Source organism: Hyalella azteca, unplaced genomic scaffold, assembly GCF_000764305.2.
Source record: "Hyalella azteca isolate HAZT.00-mixed unplaced genomic scaffold, Hazt_2.0.2 contig9241, whole genome shotgun sequence".
NCBI classification, from domain to species: Eukaryota; Metazoa; Arthropoda; class Malacostraca; order Amphipoda; family Hyalellidae; genus Hyalella; species Hyalella azteca.
In genome coordinates, this window is record NW_025939316.1 from 47,726 (window position 1) to 66,778 (window position 19,053).

At 40.3% G+C, this 19,053-nt stretch overlaps 2 protein-coding genes across 2 annotated transcripts; both read left to right on the forward strand.

Annotated features, from left to right (window-relative positions):
* Positions 1 to 7,898: 7,898 nt before the first annotated feature.
* On the forward strand, positions 7,899 to 17,152 carry LOC108665302 (BLOC-1-related complex subunit 5-like). The gene is made up of 6 exons (XM_047881955.1): positions 7,899 to 7,926; positions 8,543 to 8,716; positions 9,555 to 9,662; positions 10,152 to 10,327; positions 12,720 to 12,908; positions 14,179 to 17,152. Exons 1-6 carry the CDS (start codon positions 7,899 to 7,901, stop codon positions 14,392 to 14,394), a joined length of 891 nt encoding a protein of 296 aa, XP_047737911.1. The 3' UTR covers positions 14,395 to 17,152.
* A 78-nt stretch (positions 17,153 to 17,230) lies between these two features.
* Positions 17,231 to 18,465, forward strand: LOC108665306 (myosin regulatory light chain 2). The gene has a single exon (XM_018152044.2). The coding sequence runs from the start codon at positions 17,284 to 17,286 to the stop codon at positions 17,791 to 17,793; it is 510 nt and encodes a 169-aa protein (XP_018007533.1). The 5' UTR covers positions 17,231 to 17,283; the 3' UTR covers positions 17,794 to 18,465.
* The last annotated feature ends 588 nt before the right edge of the window (positions 18,466 to 19,053 follow it).

The window sequence follows — 19,053 nt, forward strand, 5'->3', positions numbered from 1 at the left end:
GGGACTTGCTGCCTGTTGGTGTATATGTTCCACTGAGCTTCGTATGTTTGGGAGCCCGAGGCCTGGGACTTGCTGCCTGTTGGTGTGTACCGTAGTGTATATGTTCCTAGGGCTTCGTATGTTTGGGAGCCCGAGGCCAGGGACTTGCTGCCTGTTGGTGTGTACCGTAGTGTATATGTTCCTAGGGCTTCGTATGTTTGGGAGCCCGAGGCCTGGGACTTGCTGCCTGTTGGTGTGTAGTGTATAAGTTCACCTCGAACTATCGTATGGATGGCAAGGTGTAAACGCGTATTATTATATTCGTGTATTACAGGCGTGGTATTACAATCTTGGTATAACAACTAAGGTATTGCAGGCGCTGTATGTCAAACGTGGTATTACAAGCGCGACATTCCAACCGCGGTATTCCGAGCGTGGCATTACAAACATAATTATTAGTATGGTATTACAAACGCGGTATTTTGTGCAAGCGTAGCGTAGCGTATTGTACGACAAGCGTGGTATTAGAAGTGTAGTATTGTGAGCATAGTATTTCAAACGTGGTATTTCAAACGTGGTATTTCAAGCGTGGTAATTAGAGCTCGGTATTATAAGCGGGGCATTGCAAGCGTGGTATTACAAGCGTTATTATATGCGGGGCATTGCAAGCGTGGTATTTCGAGCGTGGCATTTCGAGCGTGGTATTATATGCGTGGCATTACAAGCGTGGTATTTCGAGCGTGGTATTATATGCGTGGCATTTCAAGCGTGGTATTTCGAGCGTGGCATTACAAGCGTGGTATTTCAATTAAGCGTCGTACTCTAAATGTTGTGTTACAAGCCGTACGTATGTTCATGAGAAAGATATCTCGTGTTAGAACAACTTTCATGCGCTCACATCTATCATGATCGTCATACCAGCTAATCGTGTGCATGACTGAGCGTGAAGCTCACTTCACGTCATTATCACATAGAAAAAAGTAGTATATAATTATATATAATTATATATAATTGGTGTTCGTAGCTGGCCAGTCGTTAGTAAAAGTAGCGATGAAAGTACCTACGTCGAAAGTAGAGAGGGGATCCATTTCCTTAACACGCAGCGATCAATAATTCCTCTCGTGTGGGATAATTGATTTGAACTCATGTTTAATCTGTGCTTCTTTTCGTAATCTCATGTGTCCACTTTCAGAAATCGTTCGATGATAGTCAGTTATAAGGTGATTATTAATTCCGATTGCACCTTAGCAGAATTTTCTAATGAATATAGGTATATAATTTTCAAACGGCAAAAAGTTGTCGTATGAATGCAGGATTTGCAATTTTTGGGCAAATTTTACGGCAAATTTTGCTCTTGTGTGGGTTCAGTTTAGCACGGAAAAAAGTAGTAGTGCTACGTGTAGGAAGTGTGTCACTATATGGAGAACATTACTCCTTCATTTATTTGAGTACCTGCTTTATTCCTTAGTACTTGGGTCGGGACAAGAAGCTCTGGGAAAGCATAATTTGCTGACAAAAAATATTGAAATAAAAAAAATACACGCATGCATTTTTAATGATACCGACAAACCCGTTATATACGCTTTAATCCTGCCCGATATGGAATTAATTGAATATACAAAGATCTGTTTAGTTACAGACTTTCTATACTAACTATCGTGTCGGACAGTCTATCTTGAATTAAATCATTTGTTTTCTTAGTAATATATAATAAATAGTATATATAATACAAATAAATAGTAAAATAATAAATAGTGAAATAAATAGTATAAAACAGGCAATGCTTTGAAGCGCAGCTTATAGTATAATAGAGTTAGCAGCAGTTTGTTCTCGCACCTGGGCCTATACTTTCAAAAAAAGTTAAGAGATCGTAAGTTCATCAGCCAATTATTGACGGCCTTTCAAGCAAAATCCACCAACCATAGACAAGAAAATAGAGCTTAAGTATTCTTACGTTCACTTAACGCGTTTTGAAAGTATGGCCCTTGTACATCCTGAAGTAGGTCGCACCAAAGAGTGCATTAGAAATTAAGAGCTTCTCCTTCGTTGGTGTTCATGGCGCGCGTCCAAGAATTTCGACTGAGCCGCGACTTAGCCAACGTTTGGGCGAGGACGACGAGACCAAGACGCACAAACTGTGGGTAGAAAATAGAAAAAAAGGGAAATAGAATAGAAGAGAGAAATAGAATAGAAAATAAAGAAATAGAATAGAAAACAGAAATATAATAAAAATAGAGAAATACGTAGAATAGAAAAATAGAGAAATAGGATAGAAAACAAATATAATAAAAATAGAGGAATAGAATAGAAAAATAGGGAAATAGAATAGAAGACAGAAATAGAATAAAAATAGAGAAATTGAAGAACTGGGTGACCCACCAGAGAGACGAAGGAAGGAAATGTGGAAATATCATATGTATATGCTGGAGCCATGCTATTTTTCTGCTAGCCTAGAACGTTGTCTCTTAAGTTATCTAATCACGAAGTGTTAATAAGGATAATTAATGTAGTTCATAAAAGTAGGGGTAGTGAACGTTCAATTCGTATCAATAAGTTTGTATTTTAAAAATGTAATTAAAGTATTTAATGATCGATTAAAATGATCTTGAATGAAAGAATTCTTGCTTCATGCACTACAAATAGGAGACTGCTACAATACAACGAAAGTATGTAGCGGTAGAGATTCATACCTATGACGTATAAATTGCCCCGTATTACCTTTCAGTACCACGTACCAGTAAAGAAGTGCTCCGTATTACCTCTCATCACCCCTATGACGTAAAAAGTGAACCGTATTACCTTTCATCACCACGTACCAGTAAATTAGTGCACCGTATTACCTCTCATCACTGCTTACCAGTAAGGAAGTGCACCGTATTACCTCTGTCTCTTATACACATCTAGATGTGTATAAGAGACAGGAAGTGTGCTGTGGGTAATAAGAAGTGTGCTGTGGGTAATAAGAAGTGTGCTGTGGGTAATAAGAAGTGTGCTGTGGGTAATAAGAAGTGTGCTGTGGGTAATAAGAAGTGTGCTGTGGGTAATAAGAAGTGTGCCTGTCTCTTATACACATCTAGATGTGTATAAGAGACAGGTATTACCTCTCATCACTGCTTACCAGTAAGGAAGTGCACCGTATTACCTTTCATCACCGCGTACCAGTAAAGAAGTGCACCGTATTACCTCTCATCACCCCGATGACGTAAAAAGTGAACCGTATTACCTTTCATCACCACGTACCAGTAAAGAAGTTAACCGTATTACCTCTCATCACCGCGTACCAGTAAAGAAGTGCTCCGTATTACCTCTCATCACCCCTATGACGTAAAAAATGAACCGTATTACCTTTCATCACCGTGTACCAGTAAAGAAGTGCTCCGTATTACCTTTCATCACCACGTACCAGTAAAGAAGTGCACCGTATTACCTTTCATCACCACGTACCAGTAAAGAAGTGCTCCGTATTACCTTTCATCACCGCGTACCAGTAAAGAAGTGCTCCGTATTACCTCTCATCACCCCTATGACGTAAAAAGTGAACCGTATTACCTTTCATCACCGCGTACCAGGAAAGAAGTGCACCGTATTACCTTTCATCACCACGTACTAGTGATGAAGTGCACCTCATTATCCCTGATGTGATTAAGTACACTGAGTAATTGTGTGATAGTAAATAACATTATGTGTTACAACTAATAATAAGCAATTACGGTACTTACGATTAACTGTCGTGTATCATCTCATAAACCAAATCCTATTATAAGCATTATCTCTAGCCGTATCCCACGGCGTGCTGTGGGATACGGCTAGATAGAAGTGTGCTGTGGGTGATGAGAAGTGTGCTGTGGGTAATGAGAAGTGTGTTGTGGGTGATAAGAAGTGTGCTGTGGGTGATAAGAAGTGTGCTGTGGGTAATGAGAAGTGTGCTGTGGGTGATAAGAAGTGTGCTGTGAGTGATAAGAAGTGTGCTGTAGGTAATAAGAAGTGTGCTGTGGGTAATAAGAAGTGTGCTGTAGGTAATAAGAAGTGTGCTGTGGGTAATAAGAAGTGTGCTGTGGGTAATAAGAAGTGTGCTGTGGGTAANTCACCGCGTACCAGTAAAGAAGTGCACCGTATTACCTCTCATCACCGCGTACCAGTAAAGAAGTGCACCGTATTACCTCTCATCACCGCGTACCAGTAAAGAAGTGCACCGTATTACCTCTCATCACCGCGTACCAGTAAAGAAGTGCACCGTATTACCTCTCATCACCGCGTACCAGTAAAGAAGTGCACCGTATTACCTCTCATCACCGCGTACCAGTAAAGAAGTGCACCGTATTACCTCTCATCACCGCGTACCAGTAAAGAAGTGCACCGTATTACCTCTCATCACCGCGTACCAGTAAAGAAGTGCACCGTATTACCTCTCATCACCGCGTACCAGTAAAGAAGTGCACCGTATTACCTCTCATCACCGCGTACCAGTAAAGAAGTGCACCGTATTACCTCTCATCACCGCGTACCAGTAAAGAAGTGCACCGTATTACCTCTCATCACCGCGTACCAGTAAAGAAGTGCACCGTATTACCTCTCATCACCGCGTACCAGTAAAGAAATGCACCGTATTACCTCTCATCACCGCGTACCAGTAAAAAAGTGCACCGTATTACCTCTCATCACCGCGTACCAGTAAAGAAGTGCACCGTATTACCTCTCATCTCCGCGTACCAGTAAAAAGTGCACCGTATTACTTCTCATCATGGCGTACGAGTGATGAAGTATACCGAGTAATTGTTTGCCAGTAAATGGCATTAAGTTTTACAATTAATAATTAATAATTATCAATTATTTACGAGTAAATGTCGTGTATTATCTCATAACCTACAACTAATAATAAGCCATTATCTTCAAGGAACTGTCGTGTTTTATCTGATGACTAATAAGCATTATAAACATTATCTCTAGCCACATCCCATGGCGTGCTGTGGGATATGGCTAGAGATAGAAGTGTGCTGTGGGTGATGAGAATTTTGCTGTGGGTAATAAGAAGTATGCTGCTGGTATCATGAATAAAAAACTACACACAAAAGATGAACTTCTATAATTTAGCTTCGTATGAACGGCAGGGAGTGCCAAAGCTGTGATCAGTGCCACTGAGTGCCACAAAAACCTCGGCATATTTGGCACGCACGGCGCTGCAGGTCTTCCTCCTGCTGCTGCTGGGGCTGCCCCTGTACAATAGATATGCTTTACTCCTGATGGGGGGCAGACATGGCCTTGTATGGGGGCTGGAGATGTTATGATTCATCCCTGCAGTTGCTATTCAAGGTACATTTGTACGGCAGCCAGCCTTAAAGCTGTTTTTATATGTACTTTATTTCAAAGTACTTTATTTCAAAGATTGTACTTTATTTCAAAGATTCAAAGGTATTATTGAATTTTTTTGGGATGTTTGACGGCAATTGAAATTATTCGCAATATTGTTTCCTATTCTCAGATCCAGGTATGCGAGCTACGAAAATTGCATAGATCTCTGCTTAGTTCAACCATTGCATACATATACAAATATTGGATCTAATTTATGTAATTATCTACCGTATTTTGCTAGATGTTNCTGCAGGTCTTCCTCCTGCTGCTGCTGGGGCTGCCCCTGTACAATAGATATGCTTTACTCCTGATGGGGGGACTGGCCTTGTATATGGGGGCTAGAGATGTTATGATTCATCCCTGCAGTTGCTATTCAAGGTACATTTGTACGGCAGCCAGCCTTAAAGCTGTTTTTATATGTACTTTATTTCAAAGTACTTTATTTCAAAGATTGCACTTCATTTCAAAGATTCAAAGGTATTATTGAATTTTTTTGGGATGTTTGACGGCAATTGAAATTATTCGCAATATTGTTTCCTATTCTCAGATCCAGGTATGCGAGCTACGAAAATTGCATAGATCTCTGCTTAGTTCAACCATTGCATACATATACAAATATTGGATCTAATTTATGTAATTATCTACCGTATTTTGCTAGATGTTATATATTATATAAAACGCTAGTGTATGGAGGTCCTGATGAATTGCTTGCCATTCGCCGCTGTAATAAATGTGTCGAACTCAAACGCTGTAATAAATGTGTTGAACTCAAACGCTGTAATAAATGTGTCGAACTTGAACGCTGTAATAAATGTGTTGAACTCAAACGCTGTAATAAATGTGTCGAACTCAAACGCTGTAATAAATGTGTTGAACTCAATCGCTGTAATAAATGTGTTGAACTCAAACGCTGTAATAAATGTGTTGAACTCAAACGCTGTAATAAATGTGTTGAACCTGAACGCTGTACGCAAATGTGTTGAACTTGAACAAGAAGTGTGTTGAGAGTAATCCAGGAATTTTATAAATAATTTTTAATATTATGTATGACCAAAACAGTACGAACGAAGTATATCAATCAATATTAAAATAGTTTTATGATTAAATTGTACGAAGCTCGCGTATTGTTATACGGCCATTCACTCATAGTTTTCACTTGTTACTCCAAAAAATTTTCTCGACGTCTCAAGTGAACAATTTTTACTTAAGAATTTTACTTAAAAAAATTCATGATGTTTAGTTAATGAAGAGTAGCTAGCAAAGCTGTTTTCGAGAAAGAAGGAGATAATAATAAAAAAAATAATAATAATAATAATAGTAATAATAATAATAATAATTTATTCAAGTCGTTGATGGAGATGCAGCCTCAACTGCTCACCGCTCTCCACTGTCTCCAGGCTGCCTCTACTTCACATTCAATGAGAAATCAGTAGTAATTGTTTCATTTTTGAAAGAATTTAATTAAAAAATAATCGAATTACTTACATTTCTATTTTATGCTCGCTGTGAGGAGTGAATTTATCGAAACTAAAATAATATTTATCTTATGTAAGTCGTATGAAGTAAGTATTGCTTGTGACTCAAGACGAATTGCATTGGTATCTACAATGAGGCTGTTGATTTGAGGCCTGTTGATTCAACGTCAACAGTCCCATTGATGAGGGCTGTACTATGGGGCTGTTGATTTGAGGCCTGTTGATTCAACGTCAACAGTCCCATTGATGAGGGCTGTACAATGGGACTGTTGATTCGAGGGCTGTTGATTCAACGTCAACAGTCCCATTAATGAGGGCTGCACAATGGAGCTCTTGATTCGAGGGCCGTTGATTCAATGTCAACAGTCACATTGATGAGGGCTGTACGATGGGACTGTTGATTTGAGTTATCCTTTGATTGTTTCCATGTTAAACAACAGATTTCATAATGAGGTGCGGAGTGTTTTTAAGTTTTATTACCCATGACACAACTTCATCAGAAACGTGGAGCCGCTTTCACATGTAAATTAGTCGCTGCCACTATAGGTGCGTGAAGAATCTTGATACGTTCCGCGCTTGAGGACGAACAATGTGTGTTGAAAATGTATACAAATATTTGAAACCGGCGAGGTATAAACGTGATAATGTGTTTATGTATTACAAATTGTCATATATTTATATGGCGTAAAATAATGTATATCAACGTCAAAGTTTTTGAAAACTCATTATTGAAGATGTGACAAACACAAGCGTTTCCTCGATTTTTTCGCGTTTCATATATGAAACGAAAAAAAAATCGAGGGTTCTGTAGGAACCTTCGATTTTTATAGGTTCCTATAGGGCAGGGAGTCGTGCTGCATTGACGTGACAGTTCCTAGAGGATCTTATAGGAACCCAATTGACAAATGAAATTAAATTTAGGCAATGAAAATACGAAATAATACATACACGCCTTGCCGCTGGCGCCCCGCTCTCTCGTGACCTTATAGAGTTGCTGGGCTCCTACACGTGCTTGTATGACGTCACCACCCACATGGGGGTGGCTGGGTGACGTCACCACCCGCATGGGGGTGGCTGGGTGACGTCACCACCCACATGGGGGTGGCTGGGTGGCTTGCCAAGGGTGGGTTGTTACTACAGATACTATCATGGCCTGGTGCCAACACTGGGAGGAAATAACCACCCAGTGCCAGCCAACTTATTTGTTATGTCATAAGAAGTGGCTTGAATGGACGGCTAGCACGTGGTGACCTTACTGCTCCCCTCAACCCTTTCCCTCCCACGCAATACTTAATTTGTTTTCCACTCCAGTAAAATATACATTATTTAAGATAACTTTGATCGTCATTTATTAAACGGAATATAATAATTAAACCACTGAATTTGATGTTGTCTCAGGGTTTTTATGTATTAATGATTTTTTTACCATATCACTTATAGCGAGCGTTTACGATGTATTGTCTTTTTACAAACAGTATTGTGGAATGCTTTAACTTTTATTACTGATCTGTGAGAAGTCCCAATGAAACTCGGACAACAAATTATGTCGCCCTCGACGAAGTAGCCGCGGCGTTGCAAATATTTTCATATTGACACGATCAGTCTAATATATCATGCTGAGTCTAGTATATCTAATAATATTGACATGATCAGTCTAATATATCATGCTGAGTCTAGTATATCTAATAATATTGACATGATCAGTCTAATATATCGTGCTGNGCCTGTCGCCCACGCAGGTCTGTTCACCCGCCTGTCGCCCACGCAGGTCTGTTCACCCGCCTGTCGCCCACGCAGGTCTGTTCACCCGCCTGTCGCCCACGCAGGTCTGTTCACTCGCCTGTCGCCCACGCAGGTCTGTTCACCCGCCTGTCGCCCACGCAGGTCTGTTCACCCGCCTGTCGCCCACGCAGGTCTGTGTTTGTAAACGAACGAAGACCGAGGCCTTATATAAAGGCCTAACTCGAAGGCCTTTGTACTTTATATTTACGTTAATTTATCGGTATTCCGACTTTATTTCGCCAGGTTGATTTAAAGGCTCGAGTGTTCTATTTGACACGTAATGAGGTTCTTCATTTTATTGACAGCTAACCAGTAGCTGTTCGAGGTTAGAGAAACAACGAGAAAACATTAAAGATATTTTTATTTGGGAGGTCAGGTACAGATGAGAGGGTGCAAGGATTCTGGACAAGTCACCACGACCTAAAAAGTGCGACCTTTATACTCTATTGTGTATCGTTTAATCAATTATTATTTAACAATAGAAATATTTATTTTGTCGGTCCTTTGGTCCTACTTTTGGTTTATCGACTTAGGGAAAATAAATTATATTCCTGATTTATTTCGTAGTTTACATTGCATAAGCCCTGTTTAAAATGCCTCTTAGTGACTTCCTAAGACTTGTCTTCTAGTCGTATCAAGTTGTTTTCCCGTAGCCCATTCTGCTCCGGAATTATTTGGCATAGAGCGAGATTCACTTTGTCTTTTGGTAAATACTCAGTAATTAATTTGGTCCTTTGTTAATTACTCGGTAATTCATTTGGTCCTTTGGTAATTACTTGGTAATTCATTGGGTCCTTTAGTAATTACTTAGTAATTCATTTGGTCCTTTAGTAATTATTTAGTAATTCATTCGGTCCTTTGATAATTACTTAGTAATTCATTCGGTCCTTTAGCAATTACTTAGTTATTCATTTGGTCCTTTGGTAATATGGTTACTTATTAAATAATTTGGTCCTCTGGCAATTGCAGGGTCCGGCCCGAGCGTGGACCGCTCAGTGAGCAGTTCGCCCCGACCCTCCATCTGCTCAGACGCAGACCTGCCCTATATCTCCTACACCGTCAACCGTCCTATAGGCGGTCAGTAGCCTTATTTACAGCTAAACTAATTACATAAGCAAACTAATTACTTGTCATAATTAAACCTTTTTCTGAGAGATTACTTCCTAGTGGATAATGCGAGGGATTTGCTTGGAATAAAATTACTTTACTGTTTCAACCTTTAGAATATTAGGCGGATTTTTTTTCCTAAAACAGTGATAAGTTACTTATTATTTATTGGCTTGCTTGATTAATGAAACGTGAATGTAGCTTGACACGCAAAGTTACGTAGGCAGGTGCCCTCGTGCCCTCAGACTCCCCTGAAGTGCGTGTGTTAAGTAGCGTCAGCACGTGCCCTCGTGCCCTCGTGCCCTCATGCCCTCATGCCCTCGTGCCCTCGTGCCCTCGTGCCCTCGTGCCCTCATGCCCTCATGCCCTCATGCCCTCGTGCCCTCGTGCCCTCATGCCCTCGTGCCCTCATGCCCTCATGCCCTCATGCCCTCGTGCCTCATGCCCTCATGCCCTCAGACTCCCCGAAGCACAGTAGTCGCGTTGGCGGCGCCCTGCGGCGGACGGGCTCCCACCGCCGCCTGGGGCGCCGGTCATCACAGAGCGGCGGGGCGGTGGGCCGCCCCAGCGAGGTGGTGGTGGTCAGGGAGGCGCCCACCAACTCCCAGCAAGACGCTGACCTCGCCAGGCTCCAGGTTAAATTTTATCTTGAATGTTGTAATATATAATATAATTCATAATAATACAATATAATTAATATGTAATTGTAATATACAAGATAATTTTAGCTAGAATATTGTTATATATATTATAATTCATATAATACAATATATTTGTATTAATACAATATAATTAATGTATAATTGTAAGAAACAATATATTTTTGGCTGGAATATATTAATATTTAATATAATTCATATAAATACAATATAATTAATATACAATTGTAATATACAATATAATTCATATTAATAGAATATATTTAATAAATAATTGTAACATACAATATAATTTTAGCTAGAATATATTAATAAATAAGATAATTTATAGGTAGAAGAGCACATGTTAGGTAAGCGAATTTACTCATTATTACATATAAGTAAATATGTCTTCTATTATGTATAAGGTAAATTTAATTGTTCCCAGGTGCAAGCTTATTAAACAATAACTAATGAAATGAAGAACTATTTTTTCACCATTTTACATTGGAACTGCATTTTAATGTCACACATTGTCTGTTGTTCATAATTTCCTAAAATGAAGAAAAACAATTATCGTTCATGATTTATAACATGATCAGATGGCTGCACTGAACGCTCTTTATATGGCGCTCATTGTTTGCTGCTGCCATTAGAAGAAAACAGTTCGCAGCTCCATGCGTGGAGCTCGCAGCTCCATGCGTGGAGCTCGCAGCTCCATGCGTGGAGCTCGCAGCTCCATGCGTGGAGCTCGCAGCTCCATGCGTGGATTTTGCAGCTCCATGCTTGGAGTTCGCAGCTCCATGCTTGGAGTTCGCAGCTCCATGCTTGGAGTTCGCAGCTCCATGCGTGGAGCTCGCAGCTCCATGCGTGGAGCTCGCAGCTCCATGCGTAGAGCACGCAGCTCCATGCGTAGAGCACGCAGCTCCATGCTTGGAGTTTGCAGCTCCATGCTTGGAGTTCGCAGCTCCATGCGTGAAGCTCGCAGCTCCATGCGTGGAGCACGCAGCTCCATGCGTGGAGCTCGCAGCTCCATGCGTAGAGCACGCAGCTCCATGCNAGCTCCATGCGTGGAGCACGGAGCTCCATGCGTGGAGTTTGCAGTTCCATGCGGGGAGCACGCAGCTCCATGCGTGGAGCACGGAGCTCCATGCGTGGAGTTTGCAGCTCCATGCGTGGAGTTTGCAGCTCCATGCTTGGAGTTTGCAGCTCCATGCGTGGAGCTCGCAGCTCCAAGCAAGGAGCACGCAGCTCCATGCGTGGAGTTTGCAGACTGCATGCCGATCTCACTAACCTGTTTTCAATTAACCCTTACCGGGCATATGCCCCAATTAGGTTGTTAATGTGTTGATTGCCCAAACCGCTTCTGCTTGGCAGAACACATTGAATTTCCCAATTAAATTGAATTTTTAAGTTAATACACTGATGGTTAAATTATCATTTGAGGTATTTTATGGTGCAATTTGTGAACTCCGACCAAATGAGGTTTTTGATGTTCATTTTAATTTAAGCTTATATTTCTCTTTTTATTTTTTTTTTTGTATGAATCGTTTGTCGGATAAAAGATTATTTGGCGCAATGCAAAGGGGATTATTTGAAGGATTAAATTCAAAGTTTGGGGATCAAACTCATATGCCAAATTATTTTGATTGTGCGAGTGATCTGGGCGGTATAAGATCATTGACCAGCCCAAGCTTTCGATATGAATATTTGTTGATTAAGCAATTTTTTTAAAACCTGTAATTCTATGCCGAACATGCATCGTGAAAAAACTCATGCTGGTGTTTTGGTCGCATTTTCAAGCGTGAAATATTTCACATAAGCATTTTCAAGCGTGAAATATTTTATAATATCGAATAAATCGTATTATTGTTTACGCTACGCAGTGCATCCAGCCATTCCTGCCTATCATGCTAGCACAAAAATTCTCTTCCTATGGAGATTTGTTGAATTTTCGTTAGGTATTATTCTTTAGCTGATATAAAATATAACTCAGTACTCACTGCAGTGAGTAACAGAGAGCGCATTTTCTCGTGAAACATCTCATATTATAGAATAACTCGTATTATTGTTTACGCCGCGCTAGAGAATTACTTGTGCTAGAGCGAATTACTTCTTAAAGCGTCAATTTTGCAGTCATCATGCGACTGATGAATGTAAAGCGTGAAATATTTCATAAAATGGAATAAATCTTATTATTAATTTTGCTACGCAGTGTATCCAGCCATTCCTGCCCATCATGCGCGGTGCGCTCACGGCACCAGCGGTGCGGGACCCGGAGGTGCTGGAGCGCATTATTTCTTAGAGCATCATCATGCGACTGATGATGTATAAAGCGTGAAATATTTCATAATATCGAACAAATCGTATTATTAATTTTGCCACGCAGTGCATCCAGCCATTCCTGCCCATCATGCGCGGCGCGCTCACGGCGCCAGCGGTGCGGGACCCCGAGGTGCTGGAACGCATCAGTCCCGCGCACCTGTGCGCCCTCGCCCGCTGCTACCAGACGCACCTGCACGCTGCTGCTGCTGCTACAGCTGCTCAGCAGGACGACATCACCGCAGCCATCAAACAGGTGTGTTATGCTGTCCAATGTTGTTGCTGAATAATGTATGGGATGTTGATACTGGCCAGCTGAATAATGTCTACGATGTTGGCATGTTGATCTTGACGCAGGTCTCTTGTCCTGTCCCTTATTGTGGCTGAATAATATCTACGATGTAGGCATGTTGATAATGATCAGCTGAACTATTGTCTAGGATGATGGTATGTTGATACTGGCCAGAACCAATACTTTCAAAAGTTAAGAGATCGTAAGTTCATCAGCCAATCATTGACGGCCTTTCAAGCGAAATCCACCAATCACAGACAAGGAAATAAAACGTAAGTAGTTACGTTCACTTAGCGAATTTTCAAAGTATGGCCCCTGTTGAATAATTATTTACGATGTTGGCATGTTGATCTTGGCCAGCTGAATAATGTCTACGATGTTAGCGTGTTGATACTGGCCAGTTGAATAATGTCTGCGATGTTGGCATGTTGATACTGACCAGCTGAATAATGTCCACGATACTGGTATGTTGATACTGACAAGATGAATAATGTGTACGATGTTGTCATGTTGATACTGGCCAGATGAATAATGTCTGCGATACTGGTATGTTGATACTGACAAGATGAATAATGTGTACGATGTTGGCATGTTGATACTGGCCAGATGAATAATGTCTGCGATGTTAGCGTGTTGATACTGGCCAGTTGAATAATGTCTAGGATGATGGCGTATTGATACTTGCTAGCTGAATAAGTGTCTACGATGATGGCATGTTGATCTTGACCAGCTGAATAATTGTGTAGGATGATGGCATGCCGTGTTTCTAGTGTTTCTACACTATTTATGCCAAGGCGTTTGTTCACTTCTCATCTCATGATCACGCACTAAGATACAATTTTCGTAGTGTCCATGCTTGCTTTCTTCCAATGCCATCTTCATGTCTATTGCAATGCTAATTTTCCTTAATGTGCAACGTGCATTTCAAAGATAATCTCACATTTTAATTCTAATATCTTCATTATTGTGTATTTCAATGCTAATTTCTTCGTAATTATTCAATTGAATGCTACTCTCTCCGTAATTTATCATTTCCGACACTCGATGTACACGAAGCTTCATCTCTCGGTCAGGTGGACGCAACCCTGGCGACGGTGATTTACTTAGTAATTCATTTGCTCCTTTGGTATTTATTTAGTAATTCATTTGGTCCTTTGGTAATTATTTAGTAATTCATTTGCTCCTTTGGTAATTACTTAGTAATTCATTTGGTCAAGCTTTATCACTCGGTCAGTTGGACGCAACCCTGGCGACGGTGATGTCCATCCTGACGGAGAGACAGCGAGCCTTCGCCCGACACGCCGAGCGTCTAAGTCATGTCTCAGAACTAAGCCATTCTCTCACGACCTGCCACGCTAACCTTAACACTCTCATAGAGACCCTTGACACGCTCAATAACTTGCTGCCTATACCTGACCGCCTCGAACCGTTCGTCTGGACCACAGGATGAAACTTGCGTTTACCTTGCGTAAGTGTAGGTTCTTTAAACTTTGTCTTCTCAGTCTTATTATTAGTTATAGGCACGGATCTCTAGTTCATATCTCATCCCTAGACATCGAATTTGTATGTAAATATTCATTGAGAATATGTATATTAGCATTCTGCTGACGAAATATTTATAGTTTTTATGTCTTATTGATCTGTATTATATACTTAAAAATTCCAATCGTCGATGCTCCGTTTTGTTGGAGTTTTTTTTTTGTGTCAGTAAGATAAGATCTTTTATCCTCTTGTTGTATTTGTCGATGTAATATTATTTTCATTAAAAGTTACCTGTGTTGATTTAAAGAGACATCTTTCAATGGACTAGATTGCCTCCTCTTCCTTGCCTAGCGCCAATATCCGACAATTTATATCACAATATTTATTGAAAGTTCTTTAGTCGGACTCAAGCATTTATCCCCCTCGTTTCCTCACGATCCACGGCTTTTAAATTCTTCTATTTGCTGTATAATTTTGTCAGGCACAGAATTCGTGTTTGATATTTCCCTTTATGACGGAATGCAGCCTCAGCAGAGGTTATATGTGAACATATGCAAGAGTATAGGTGCCTTCTGCTCCCTAGTTCTTTGTGTGCATTTCTAACTAGAAAAACTATGATCCCAGTCTTTTTAGCAATTCTTCGAGCGCTAAATCAGCGTAAAAAGTGTATTCATAGTATGTATGTATATCTATTCTAAAGTCGATCTATTCCCTTAACTTTTGTTTACGTTGTGTTGATGCTAAATGTTAATTAGTCTAGCAAATTGTTGCGTATAGCATTCAAAAAAGTTTGATGTTTTTTCGATGTGTTTTAGCTGCCTTAAAGCATCGTGTATGTAATTAATGCTGTGCACATAAAGAGCGCAAGTTAAGGGTGTTCTGCACATCACGTCTCTGACGAAAGCTTGGCAAGCGACCAAGAGTGTCGCCCTCTCGGCTGACACGTCACGCGCTATATATTCAAAAAAATATCTCTGCTATTTACTGTCTATAATTAATGAGACGTTGAAGTATTATTTTCTTCATGTTTTGTTATGAAAAAGTGGTTTTATTGAGTTTTATGTGGTGTCCAAACATGAGCGTCGTCCTCTGGCCGACACGACACGCCGCAGGAGCACCTATATATTCAAAAATTATGTTATATATTTACTGTTTATAATTAGTCATACGTTGAAGTATTATTTACTTCATGTTTTGATGTGAAAAAATGGTTGTATTGAGTTTTATGTGGTGTCCAAATTTGATCTTAAAGATAGCTTTGTATCTGAGACAGGGGCGCTTATGTTTCGCTTCTCAATTTGTGCTGTAATTGATTGAATATCCTTGAATATGTGGGCCAAGAATAGTATTATCCGTTCATAGTTTGTATTCATGATTCAGTTGGACTTGCGGCATTGCCTTCATTGAAGTTATTAGAAAAGAACGTTTGGATCTATTAGGTATTACTGCATTAATGGAAATACTAAGGCGTCTTTTATTAATTTTGAAATTTTTGGTTGATTGGAAAATTGCTACAGTCTATAAAATGTTAAGAAATACAAATTTTTTGTTATAGTACAAATGTATTACCGTAAAGTATTCGATCAATTTGTCTTATCATCGATGCTAATCATTTCCTCTATGATTAGGTGCGCTTGTTCCATTTTTAGTCCCATATGATACAGAAGTCGAACCAATACCATTTTGTTACGATAAAGACTGCTGCGCGCATTTATTACGTCTTAGTGTATTTCACATGCGGTTCATTGCAAATAGCGCTGAAGTCTTAGTTATTTTATCATATAACCCACTGATATATACGTCATGGTTCGTTATTTATGAGCGTCCGTTATTTTAGTTTAATTGCCATTCTAGGGAACTAGTGAATGATTGTTGTGAGAACATTTGACTCTGAATATGTTGACAGTTTTATTCCTATGAGGTTTGATTCACGGAAGCTTTATTCAGGTGATTAATCCGTCACAAATGGAGTGTGAACACATTTGGCGGTTGAGGGTTGCTCATTTTTATTAGCATGTGGTGTATTTGCTTGGCGCTAATAGCAGTCAAAATTGTAAGTGTGCAATTTTTTGGGCTTGTTATGAAACTGATTTGTAAACGACGGGGAAAGCTATAATAAAGTATTTATATCTGATCTGTGGCTCAAAATTGTAAGTGTGCAATTTTGTTGGCTTGTTTTAAAACTGATTGGTAAACGAAGGGAAAACTTATAATAAAGTAGTTATGTCTGATCTTGTGGCTCAAAATTGTAAGTGTGCAGTTTTGTTGGCTCGTTTTAAAACTGATTGGTAAACGAAGGGAAAACTTATAATAAAGTAGTTATGTCTGATCTTGTGGCTCAAAATTGCAAGTGTGCAGTTTTGTTGGCTCGTTTTAAAACTGATTTGGTAAATGACTGGAAAACTTATAAAAAAGTAGTTATGTCTGATCTTGTGGCTCAAAATTGTAAGTTTGCAATTTTGTTGGTTTGCTTTAAAACTGATTTGTAAACGAAGGAAAAACTTATAGTAAAGTAGTTATGTCTGATCTTGTGGCTCAAAATTGTAAGTGCAATTTTGTTGGCTCGTTTTAAAACTGATTTGTAAATGAAGGGAAAACTTATAATAAAGTAGTTATATCTGATCTTATGGCCCCTAAGTAGCATCTGCCCAGATCAAGCTCGGTTCGTGAACTGCGCTCGAGCGCGCGAGTGACCGCGACGGCATCCGTTATTTTGGCTAGCGTGCAATGGGCAGCCGTATTGTGGCCCAGCCTAATTTTGGTCGGTCTTAGTGAACATTTGGCGACATCACAAAAGTGATATAAGGGAGTGAAGTGGAGCGCGGTCCGCCAGTGCATCACAGCTACGGTCGCCACCATGCCTTCCAAGGGATCCCGCTCGTCGTCCAAGAAGGCGAAGAAGTCAGGAAGCAATGTCTTCGATATGTTCTCTCAGAAGCAGGTGGCTGAGTTTAAAGATGGATTCCAAATTATGGATCGTGATCGCGATGGTGTGATTAACAAGAGCGATCTCCGCGCCATGTTTGACGAGATCGGACGTATCGCCTCTGAAGAGGAACTTGACGAGATGCTCAGTGAGGCCGACGGTCCCATCAACTTCACCACTTTCCTCACCATGTTCGCTAACAAGTCCGGCGGTGAAGTCGATGATGACGAACTTGTCATCAACGCTTTCCGTGCCTTCGAGAAGGAGCCCGGCGAAATCGACCCTGATAATTTCCGCATCATGTTGATGGCTTTTGGTGAGAAATTCACCGCAAAGGAAGTCGATGATGTCTTAGCCAATGTCGAAATTGATGAAGATACCGGAATGATTGACAGCGATGCTCTGATCGCCATGCTCGCCGCCGGAAGCGAAGACGAATAAAGTGACTGAGAAAGTTGTTAATGTGAAGTGTACCGCCATTCGGAAGTGTTTTGGTGAACTATGCAATTAAGGCCAAGTGGATATTTCCCCATGTAGCTGTGACACTCGAGTTCTTTCGCTCTCTCACCTGAAAATAAAACAATTGGGACTGAAGTGCCAACGCATCTGGATAGAATATTGTTTTTTGTGTCAATCGTGAACGGAACTGTCCTGAGGATGGGTAGGAGTGGCCACATTCCCTGGGTGTCGGTAGCACCGCCCCTGCAGTGGAAAACAGCAGTGTTGTGGGGGTGGCATGCCTTCCACACAGGGGATCAGCCACCCTCGTCTTCCTTACTTCGTTGTCAACCTTCGTTACTGTCGTTCTAAGCATTTGTGTCGTTCGCTTCATGCCTGGCACTGATGGTTGTCACTCGGCCCGTGTAGGCGATCGTAGCTCCTAAGCGTCAAAAATTAAGACGCTTTAATTAAGAACATCTGCTAGCGTATCAAGTCTAGAGTTCTCGCTGGCCCAGACTCAATCAACGGACGCACTCCATAGGCCCCCTAAGTCTGCATTTCCATCGCCAGGAGAGGTGCTGCCAATACCAACATCTACGCCGCTCTGCTTCATCCAGAGCTCATTGATCAAATTTTGTCCTAATCTTATTGAGTAAAATATTTACACAGAAACATTAGTTTTCATCCTGTTTTAACTTGCTTGCAAACTATCATCAAATTTATAAGCGGATAGATTCAACAGATATTGCCTAGAGTACCCCAGTTTACTTGCAAGGTTATAATTAAAGCAATTCGCCATTAACTGGGATTTTAGTGCACGTATAACTGATGAAAACATCGGAATATACTTCGGTGTCTGCTCTGCTCACTTCCTTTCACGCTCGAACTACTCTAATTATTACGAGTACATACTGTGCGGGGACAGATTTGACGCTGTGAAACTATGTTAGAACAAAACAGGATAGGAATAAAATGTCTTCAATAAATTTCGAGTGATTTTTGCATAAATTATGTACGCTCATATTGAAAAAAACTGATGTTTCACAGTATCCTCGCGAGCAGAGCATTGAAAGATTCAAGCATCTTTAATTAAATATACACCTAAAAGTTTAACATGAAATCTCAGGTCAGCACTAATCTCAAAGAATCGCCATCCATATCGAAAGAGGTACCTATACTACACTTTTTAATAATTATTTGTTAAACATTCTATTATTATTAGCTTCAAGTTTTTACAATATATACGAAGAATTGATATTA

Coding starts and splice junctions, on each gene's coding strand:
- LOC108665306 (XM_018152044.2), top strand. CDS start 17,284: ATGCCTTCCAAGGGATCCCGCTCGTCGTCCAAGAAGGCGAAGAAGTCA.
- LOC108665302 (XM_047881955.1), top strand. CDS start 7,899: ATGGGGGTGGCTGGGTGGCTTGCCAAGG. Junction 7,927..8,542: donor GGCTGGGTGGCTTGCCAAGG/GTGGGTTGTTAC, acceptor TCGCCCACGCAG/GTCTGTTCACCCGCCTGTCG. Junction 8,717..9,554: donor CCCGCCTGTCGCCCACGCAG/GTCTGTGTTTGT, acceptor TGGCAATTGCAG/GGTCCGGCCCGAGCGTGGAC.